The sequence below is a fragment of the Sinocyclocheilus rhinocerous genome, unplaced genomic scaffold (assembly GCF_001515625.1).
Source record: "Sinocyclocheilus rhinocerous isolate Xijiao unplaced genomic scaffold, SAMN03320098_v1.1 scaffold1542, whole genome shotgun sequence".
NCBI lineage: Eukaryota > Metazoa > Chordata > Actinopteri > Cypriniformes > Cyprinidae > Sinocyclocheilus > Sinocyclocheilus rhinocerous.
Window position 1 is genome coordinate 511,851 of NW_015666540.1, and position 11,272 is coordinate 523,122.

At 37.1% G+C, this 11,272-nt stretch overlaps 1 protein-coding gene across 3 annotated transcripts in view; it reads right to left on the reverse strand.

Moving 5' to 3' along the window:
• Positions 1-11,272, reverse strand: part of LOC107732633 (NHS-like protein 1) — a 117,202-nt gene that overhangs the window by 17,801 nt on the left and 88,129 nt on the right. For 2 of the 3 annotated variants that reach the window (XM_016544032.1, XM_016544031.1), the window contains exons 1-2: positions 5,180-5,339; positions 1,588-1,740 (exon numbers count right to left, since the gene is read on the reverse strand). In XM_016544032.1, coding sequence (XP_016399518.1) covers positions 1,588-1,740; positions 5,180-5,234 — 208 coding nt within the window. In that variant the 5' untranslated portion in view covers positions 5,235-5,339. Of the gene's footprint in view, positions 1-1,587; positions 1,741-5,179; positions 5,340-11,272 lie in introns of those variants that run through there. The other variant, XM_016544030.1, reaches the window with a different exon arrangement.

Sequence of the window (11,272 nt, forward strand, 5' to 3'; positions counted from 1 at the left end):
TACCACTCCAACAGCGCCTCCTGCTGGCAGCGAATGAATTTGCATATATATGCCGCCTGGGAAACACTGGACTATGGTACAAATAAATTCAACTGTATACCAGTTTCACTGCAATTCATGTTATAATGTTAGAATTAAATAACAATAAAAATAATACATATGTACTTATCTGTACATAGTGCAGTTATTTTTAAGCGGTTGTTGACATCCTATCTAAAATATGATTTAGCAAAAAAACAACAACAACAGTAACGTTACTACCATGGATATGTATATATATCTATGGTTACCACTCTAATATGTCTTGCAATATCCGTGCGTGCAAAGGTTCTGCGCGATCCTCTTGTTCAATATTCTCTGGGTCTGAATCCGGCTCAAACTGATATGACAATATTGACGCCATCCTTAACTAAACACAGTTTAGCAGACTAAAAGCAGACGAACTTGCTGCTTTGGCAAGGGGCGGGGCAGTACTGAAACGCCATCTAAGCTGTTCGCCAATCACAATGCACTGGGATAGCTAACCAATCACATCACATTTCGTTTTTCGGAAGGCGGGCCTTCATCAAACCCGGAACTAATCGAGCCATTTGTGCCAGGCTGGGGAGAAAGGTATTGTAATAATGTAAATTATGTAAAAAAGAATGCGTTTTTCGAACCACCAAGCATGAGAGCATGTTCTAGTACACCCCTAAAACAAATTCAAGACATTGTAAAAGAGCATAATAGGACCCCTTTAATATATTTGGAAAGGGAGCAACATTTACTTTTAACCCACGGCCCTTGATCAAATTAGATTTTTTGCCCTCCATGTTAAAAAGTTTGGCTACCCCTGCACAAGAGCAACAAACATAAGAGACAAATTCAGACAGTGTAACAAATAAAACCAGACAGACTGTTAAAAAGTCTTCCTCTAATTCTCCAAAACCAACATTTATTTTGTTTGCTAATCCTTTACGGTTTCCATCAACACTTATTTGTCAGCTAAGACACAAGCAAGTTTACAAACACTTTATAACTTGTCATAAAAAAAAATGTTCAAGGCAGCTGTGAACTTCCTCTGATCCGCATGTGTGCTTAGTGTTGTTTGTCTTGGCAGATGAAAAGTTTTAAGCACTGACTTTTTTTTTTCATAATCAAAGAGAGACTGGCAGAAAAGAAAATGCGAGTGAAAAGTTTACTGCAGCTGCTTTGGGAAAAGTGTTTGATGGTACAGCTCTACCTGCCTTCATGTCTTCCTCTCTGCCATCTGAAGGCCTGAAGTCTCTATTATAGTAATATGACCTACACACCTGTGCCTGCATAATTAATCAGGCTTCACATCAGCCACCTGCACTGCTAGATCAGTCTCGGGTTACAATTAACTTCTAGTCCAAAATCTGCTAACCGCACCTTTGCGCTGAGCTGTACTGCTAAATCGACCCCTGGATGTGACTAACAGGCCGTTTCACAGGTGTCCAGTGAACGAATGACACCATGGGCACGTTTACCTGCTGCTCAGTGTGTTTGTTCCATAGCAATGCTGATGTTATGAGCACTGCAGCGGGTCTGACGTTGAATCTGGTGTGCAAGGTGTGCGGTTCTTACCTCTGAGAGCTGTTTTCAGGTTCACTTTGGCCTGGTGGTGCAGGTCTTCCACGCAGGCTGGTCTGGAGCCCGGCAGAAAGACGTTCTCCTGCTGGTGCCATGGAGCCGTGTAGTGCACAGTCCCCTTTTTCTCTTCAGCCAGATTAGATACGGCTAAAAAACACACACACACACACACACACAAAGAATAAAAATTATTTATATGCCATAATAATCAACATACCTATTTATTCATGCACAGAACATGCGCATATAACCAAATGCAAGTAATAGCGACCAAATGTGTCCATTTGTGGACTCACTGTGAGTCAAAACAGAGCCAAAAGTACTCCTGCAGGATTTCAATTTGTTTTAAAGTTGGCTACAATCTTGTGCTTAAACTTTAACTTGGTGAACCCTAAAAACTTGAACCAAAGAGTGACTTTAAGTGAACAAGAAGACCGGTATAAACTAGCAGAGGAGCAAACGGGTCATGACGTAAAGGGGAATCTTGGAGGAAAGACCCCTGGAGCTTGAACCCCCAGCCGTCCCGACAGCAAACAAGCAAAAACAACAGGCTGGTTGTTTTAACGTGAGAGGAAGGGAAAGTAGAGGAGCGGCGGTGGGAGTTTTCTCACAGGTGTGAGGAGCTGTGTGTCCACAGGTGGCACTGGGCCGTTAGGCTGTGATGGCCCATCATGAGAGAGCTGCCAGACTGACAAGCGGAGCCCACGAGCAAGTGATTTCTTGCTCTTCAGAGACTAACACATACTGATCTGTGACTGTTAATTAATCTACCAAGGGCTTCTGTGCACAGCTTCTGGTTTCTCTATGGCCAAATGTCATTATTTTTTACATTTAGTTTTCAATTTGTAAATAAATAAATAAAAATAAATCATTAAAAAAATATCATAACCCTAAAAACGAAACTAAAAAAAGCCATAAAATAATAATAGAATTGAATAAAAATACAGAATAATAAATATACTGAGAATTTTATGATTACATGTTTTTCTAATTAATTTTTACATTTGTTAATATTTTTGAAAGAAGTCTTATATGCTCACCAAGGCTGCATTTATTTGATAAAAAATACAGTAAAATGTAACATTATGAGATATAAATAGAAAATAATAAAGAATTAATAAAGTATTTTCTAATATATTTAAAGCAGACTTTTTAGTTGCCAAAACAGTTATACTGTTTAATATGTTTCTGGAAATCATGATGTCACTGTACCTTTTGATTAATTTAATGTATCCTTGGTGAGTAGAAGTATGATGTTAACTTACAGAAGTTTGGATCTAAAAGTATAAATTGAAAAGACACCAGTGGGGGCAGGGAAAGGTGCTGGAATCAAACTCAAGCAATCAAAGTGTGAACACATGTTTTTTCATTCCCTCTCCAGGTTTTGCTCTCTTCATTAACCACAACACTGAGTCTTTGAACTTATTGTTGTTCAAATCAATTCTGGGCTTCAAAGGGACACATTCTCCTCAAAGGCATCATCTGTGAATGTGCAGACATCAGACAGGACAAAGCAGACCAACACATGGGAGGATGCAGAGGGCATTTAGCACTGCAGAAAAACACGTTATATACTGCCATTTGTAAATGAAATGACACAATCATCTAACAAGTGCTGTAGATTCACAGATATCTCTGTTTAGGACATACATTAACTGCTTAAGTCTGTGAGGCCTTTAGGTTTTAGCTGTGTATAATTAAGTATTCTGAACAAAAATCAAATCACCGGCTTGTCCCTAGAATTCATCCACAGTCGGAAATATTGATGTGTTGAGTTTGCCTCGGGTTAGTACCTAAATGTTATGTGATCATGGCTTCATCGGTGTGGTAACAACCAAACAGGTCAATAATCTACCAACCAGCTGACTCTGTCACATAACCAGACCAACACGGAATCTGCGCAAACAGAATTCCACAAAACTGGAATATCATTGGAGTTCTACATATCCCTAATTCTTGGCATGTGTGTAAAGTGCACAATTTATGTGCCCAATGTATGTAAGCAACTGTTTTCAAAAAGTCTTCCTGCACACATCGCAGAAAAAAAAGGATACCCAAACACATTTGTTCATTTGATCAACAAGACCATTTGCTGGACAACAAAACCAGATGCACAAAAAGCATTAAACAACCTTCGTACTCCGTGGGAGAGATAAAAGTGAGCGAGCCCTTTGAAGTGCCTACAATAAATATCAGATAATTCCAGAATAGGCAATACACACACTCACACAGCCCAGTCCACAACCCATTAACCCTGTCTGTGTGCTTGTGGGGAGTGAGGAGAGCGGCGGCAGGAACAAAAACCTGCATTGTGCCCAACATCAATCTCCACATCAGCCTGAGCTCAGCACTCAGAATCAGCCTATTCAAAACTCCCATAATCCCTCTGGTCCTGCTCGTACCCACACAAAACACACACACTTTGCAGTCACCATCCACAACGTGTAACACTGGAATATGGATGAGCTCATCCAATTAATTTAGGCTCAGAAGATAAATTATCACAATTAAAAATGAATCACAATTTAAAAAACTGTTTATTATGTTCCGTACTACTGAGACAAAAAAAAAAAAAAATTATATATATATATATAATTAACACTGGATTATGTTTTATGAAAGCACTTTCATCATTTTTAATGCAATCGTATTAAAGCATTTAATGTCAATGAAGTAGATCAACCAGTGTCTGGTTCAAGAGCAAATTGTATTCAACCATTATTAAAAAGTGTCTTCCACAAATTGTGAATCTATGTTGATTAGTGATGCACAGATAATACATTCTGATTAATACAGATAAGACATTAAAATATTTTTAAATATTAAATTACAATATTCTTAATATATTTAATATCTTAAAAATGTACTTTTAATTTCTATTTTTTATAATGCACTATTTCTATATTATAAATTCTATACAATTTTAACTGAAAAAAAAAAATCACAAAATAAAACTAATAGTTAATTAAATAATTTGTAGTGTTAGTTTATATTAAATGTTTAAGATATTAAAGATTACCTCTAAGAGAAAATGAGATGACGTCTAAAAGTAAACTAGCCTACATGTAAAATCAGGAGGGAACTGAGCATGCTCAAAGTCACACTGTACAATTAAATATCGACAAATGCAGATAAATGAAATAGCATTTTTAAAAAATATATTATCGACTGATAACTGATACGGTACCAATATATTGTGCCGTGTCTAATGTAAATATTTGAAATCAGAGTAGGTATAATAAAAGATGCACACAACCACAATTTATGCGTGACAGGGTCATTATCTGGACATCATAAACAGAATCAAGGTGTTAACAGGTTTGTCTATTAAGTGTACAGGAAATGACTCATCCGTCCATGTAGAAATACAGATTTACAGCTCTTTATGAACTCTGCACTTACACACCTGACAAAGTACTGACCTGCCACACAATCTGACACATTTAATGAAATCTCTTAAATTTACAATAAACCACTAGCTGATAGATCAATAAAACACACAGCTATTGAAACAAGTTCACAAAACTAGCTAGAAACCTGTCTGATCTCCATCAGCACTGAAAGAACATGGTCAAAGAGTTCTTACCCTTGCGTTTGAAGTATTTAATGACTGACTTGAGCGAAGTTCCAATGAACACCATTATTCCAGTGTGTGAGGCAGGAGGATCCAGTGTACAATTGTCTCGGCCTCCGAATACACGGGAGCGCTGGATGAGCAGTGTGTGCGTGTCCACAAACCTGTGTCCTCCTGCCAACAAGTCAGTGTGTGCCTCTCCCCATTTGATCAACGCTTATCGCCTCCACAATGAGCCCCTCCTACATATACACACACCCTCAACCCAACCCTGGGAAACACCTCCTCCTCCCTTACACATTCACACACACACACTCCTTTGGGCTCAGAGGGAGGGGTGTAGTATATGCCCCTCTGTTCATCTGTGCTTCGGTTACCAAGGAGCTCGCCAGCACAGCTCATCCAAAGTATCCACCCTGCTACTTTTACTCTAACACAAGCTCATTGGAAAGACAAATTGCAAATGAGATCTCTTTAATCTCTCAATTATTTCTCCTAGGCCGCAATTAGATGAAATTAGTTTGGCTAAAGTTGCAGTTTTTTCTTCTAAGAAAAGACCCCTGCTATATGTCTCCTCTAGAGTCAAGTATGGACTGAGTAGTTTTAAACTGTGCTCAGATTTGCCAAGATCTCAAAGTTTTTGTTTCTACTATAAAACACAAGCCTATAGGAAAAAAAATAACAAATGAGATTTCTGTAGTATCTTAACTGTTTTTCCTAGACAGCAATGAAATAAAACAGAGGCTTTTGCTTCAGCTTTGCTCCTGAGAAAAAGAGTCTGCAATAAAAATAGAAAATGATTTCAATATAAACTCAAATGTTTCTCCAAATAATCAGTTTCTATTAGGTCAGTAAGACTTAAAAATAAAAAAATAAAAAAATATCTCATGCTCACCAAGGTTGCATTTATTAAATAATAATAATTTTAATAAAAAATTTAATTAATAGGCTAAATAAAAAAAATACATTGCTAAATATTCTAACTTAAAACGATCATTCTAATATGCTGATTTGGTGCTCAAGAAATATTCCTCATTACCAACATTTTTATTATTGTGGTGAAAACCATGAATTTCAATTTAATGCATTTATGCTAAATAAAAGTATTAATATCTTTAAAAAAAAATCAAGAATAATCAAATATTCAAGACTGAGAGGACAAGTCTTAGAATAAAACATTGGAGAATCCCATAATGACCAACTACTAATCTGAACATTTTGGGTTGTCCCCCCTCAGTGTCGGCCCTGTCAACAATAGTCTCAAATATGTCTATTTTAATTTCTCCTAAGACATTTTATCAGAAACAATTGATACTCAATACATAAATAAGAAATAAGTTAAGTCTCCTGGGCTATGATAAAACAACCTAAGCAACAAAACTCTCAATCCGGACCATGATGTTTTGCTTCATCTGTTGTAACCAGGCATGTGTGTTCATACTTTGGACATTCACATATGTGCACATTTGTCTTTGCTGGAGGACAGAAGGAGCAGGTCTCCCACTGATAAGCCGGCTTGCCGTGTAAGCACACAGCCACTGAATCTAGACCACTGGAATATAGATCACACACACACACAATCTGCCCCATTGTCTACACGCGCGCACACACACACACGCGCGCACACACACACCATGACCCTGTTTCTTTGCATTATGGGGGGGGGGGGGGTCTGAATGGAAGGGGGATGACCAGAGGGATCTGAATGGAAGGGGGGGATGACGGGTGGGTGAATTTGGACCTGAATGGGATTGCAAATGATTACTGAACTAGAGGAGGTAATGCACTGAACACCCCTCCCCCCTAAAATATCCCAATTACCCCAACAGCAAGCCAAACCTCACCCCTCTAGGCCATTTCGGATTTTTACTTGCTTATATTTGGTTGTTAAAATGTTTATGTGTAACATAATGAATCTGAAAGAGGAAACAAGTGTTTGCTGATCTCTTTTACTCACTGCCAAGTTCAAACAGTGAGGCTTTTCTCTGCGTACAGCCCATATCCGGCCTTTTCCTCTATATCTCGAGTCTATTCTCTCTGCACGCGTTTGTGTGTGTATTCCAGACTCGCTGTTTCCATGCTGTCTGGCACGTGTACAGTATCAGGATTATGCAGCTCATGTGGGCTGCAGTAATTAACACGCTATTGTTCTGTTCTCACTCCACAGACAGCTCAACATCTCTGTCTGTCACTGCAGGATTACAGTCATTTCAGACAACTGTCTATTTGTGTGTGTGTGTGTGTTTATGAATGTGTACAGTCAGTGTAATATAAATATACCTCATGGCTAGTCACTTTAACAGAAATGACAAATGTTTATAAAGAATGAGTGAAACAAACTTGGTAAAAGCAATTCAGATATGAGGCATGTTCGTTCATTAGTGTCAGAAATCTATTCATGAGATTCCAGTGTGAAGCTTATGAACAGCCAATCAGAGAGCTTGAACCTTGCCACTTTTCACACTTGGTCTGGGCTCTCTGCATCCGACAGATCACACTCACCCATGTTATGTGTGTGTATGTGTAATGGAGCTGTTGTCATATCCCTCCCCCTTCACACGCGTATGCTTTCTCAAACCATTTCCTACTATTCTGAAAGGTGAAAATGCATCTTTACAGAAGAAAACTAACTCAGAATTGCCTATTATACATCATACAGCCTATCAAATTTGTGGGACCATATTGAAAATAATTCTTTTAAATTAAAACCTGGATATAAACTGAAAGTTGTAATATTGTAATAAAAAAAACAAAAAAAACAAAAGTAATGTTATAAAAACAAGCATTTAAGATTCAGCGCTATTTTTAAGTCACCAAACATTTTTCAAATTTAATTTTCATTTTTTAATTCAAATAAAAAAAAAAAAAGTTCCCTTATTTAAACCTAAACATAAACCATTTTTGTAGAGTTTTAAAAAATTTCAAACAAAAATGTTATAAAATAACTAAAAAAACATTTAGGATTTAAGACTATTTTAGGTCACTAATAAAGTATGCAAATTTATTACATTCATATTAATTTTACAGTTTAACTTATTAATTTGTTTTTCTTATTTAAACCTGGACATAAACCAAAAGTTTTAGGTCTCTAACCAAAAATGCAACTTGATTAATGACATTCATATTCATTTTTCAATTCAACTTTTTTTTCCAATTTAAAAGACAATTTTAAACTTTTATTTTTTTAATACTCATGAACTTTTTCTTCTCTCTAATTCTGTCCTCTCATAAACTTCTGTCTTCCCCCATTTTTCATTCATTCTCTGTCCAGTCATTGCTTTTGATGCTTATTTAAGTAATCCCTATTGATTTTCCCCCCTGTGGGTTTGTTGGTCTGATCTTAAAAGCATTCGTCTGATTTAGAGAAACAGAGAGTGTGTGGCAGGTACAAGGAGACCTCCAGCCAGCACTGAACCTGTTCAGAGTGTTTGTTCAGTGTACTGAGGTCAGCTCTCACATACTAAACACAAACACAGCTGTCTCTGCTACCACTAATACAAATATTCTGCATTTTCTATCAGCAGTTAGACAGTTTGGAGAGAAAGTTGGGGTCTTCAGTTTTTGTAACCTCATTTGATCAAAAAAATAAGTGTCATGGCATGCCAACAAATCCTTTTAACTTTAGGGAGGAAAACGGAATTAATGAAGTACACTGAAGAATCAGGATTTCAGAGAAGTGACAGCACAAAAGCACATGCTCAAAATCCACATATTATTGCAGGTTAGTTAGAAAGATTGTTTTCTTTTCTTCAAGTTCAGTCTTAATGACACAGGGCACAGGGCTGCTTTCCCACGCACCTCGGACATGCAATCAAACAACTCTCAAGAGACTTGTTTAGACAAACAGTCACACACATACATTTCCTTCTTTCTTTCTCACTTTTGTCTATAGCATTTTAACGACTGACCTGCAACGTCAGCAATCACTGGGTCTCTATAGAAAGCAAGCAAGAGATAGAGCTAGAGAAAAGAGATAGAGCTAGCAGGTTTGCTACACAACCTGAACTGCAGATGCACAGATCACTAACTGATCACCATATTTACTAGATGTCTCTGAATATCTGTCCTCTAGAACGGTTCATTAATGTTTTTTCTTGATTATTATTACTTTTTATTTTATAATAATGTTATGTTGTATATAGTTTTATATACTGTTCACTACAATAATGTATAATATACTAAATTTAAATGACAAATGTAATTTAAAATGTAATAAACTACCATTACTACAGAAATTACTACACCTGGCACTTCTCTGTTTTTTATCATTGTATTTTATTGTATATTATATCACAATAAAATGCAGCTATTATATTATATTTACTATGGAATGGTTTACTATTAGTATTAATAACTTTGGCAAAATATTGTGTAAAATAATCACATCTATAAAGTACTTTGAAACTAGAGAATATAACTATGAAGATGTACTAAAAAAAGTGGAAGCTTGATGTGGAGCTCATGAGGTCATCATGAATAAGGAGGAATCTTTTGTTAGTTCAAAACACACACACACACACACACACACGCACACGGTGTAATTCTGCCACTGCTTCAGACCCCAAACATGAATAAGGAGGAATCTTTTGTTAGTTCAAAACACACACACACACACACACACACACGCACACGGTGTAATTCTGCCACTGCTTCAGACCCCAAACACTTTGTATTTACCCATAACAAATTACTCAATCCCTCACATTCAGACCCAGTAGCTGTAAAACACTTATCAACCGTCTACTGCCAAACATGAGACAAGAGAAATCTTTATAAAAACAAACATCGCCTACTTGGTTTTGAAAGAAAGGCAATAAAAGGCTGCAGGCTTGGAAAGTGTTTGAAATCAAGCCTGGGCTTATTAGCATTTAGTTTGATTTGCAGATAAGGCTTGTTAAGAGAGGAATGGGCTGCTAGGAGGACAGAAAGCATCTAGAACGACCCACCAATCCTGTGTGAAGATTCCTCAAGTCAGTAGGTTTAGAGAGGCCTGTGTTGTGTCATATTGTGTTTGCCCTGAAAGGAAAGTCTCAAGCCATGTCTGGCCATAGCGTGTCTGCATCAGAGTATGTGTGTGTATAAAAGGTCAGGCATTGTGTTAAATAATAGGCTTGGGCCCCTCAGTGAAGGCATTCCCCGCTATTGTATCGTCAACGAGAACGTCTAATGGTTAAAGCTAGAATGAATACAACACACATAACGTACAAGCTCACTGAGGGAGGAGAACCTTGAAGAGACCACAAACACCATCAGATCTGATAAATAAAGTTCTGACAATAAAGAAGGGAGGAAAACCAGAGATGAGTGAAGAAAAGAAAAAGAATTCCCTTTGAAGTAGAGTCGTTCAGAAAGCCACACCTTGGTGAGAACACAGAAAAGCTAAGCATGAAAGACAGATGCAATAAAACATAATTTAAAGGGGAAAGATCTGACTGGAGGGAAAGCATTAATGAGTCAGCTTCTTTACGAATTACAAATAGCTGAAAATTGATTCAGATCAATAGTTGAAGTGGGGAAACCCTTTTGAGAAACTCCTGCAGAAATGAGGTCGAAGTGCAATTTTCTCCCCCCAGCTACACAAGTGTCTCTTTTAACTTTCTGTCTTACTCCATCTCTAAAATTATCAAAAAAGTAAATAAATGAAAAAGAAAAATTATAACTATATAAATATATAAACAATTACATAAAATTATATATTACATATATTTAAAAAATAAATAAATGCATTTTACTACCAGAAAATGACTTAATGGGATAGTTCACCCAAAAATGAAAATTATCCCATTATTTACTCACCCTCGAGCCATCCTAGGCGTATATGACTTCCTTCTTTCAGGTAAATCCAATCGGAGTTATATTAAAATTTGACTTTGATCTTCCAAGCGGTTTAATGGCAGTCAGCGGGTGTTGCAGTTCATCAGTCCAAAAAGAAGTGAAATAAAGTGCATCCATCCATAATAAAAAGTGCCTCACACGGCTCCGGGGGGTGAACAAAGGCCTCCTGTAGCGAATCGATGCATTTTTGTAAGAAAAATATCCATATTCAAAACTTAATAATCACTTTAATCTAGCTTGCGCCAACAGTTGTACACGGAAGCAGCTCCG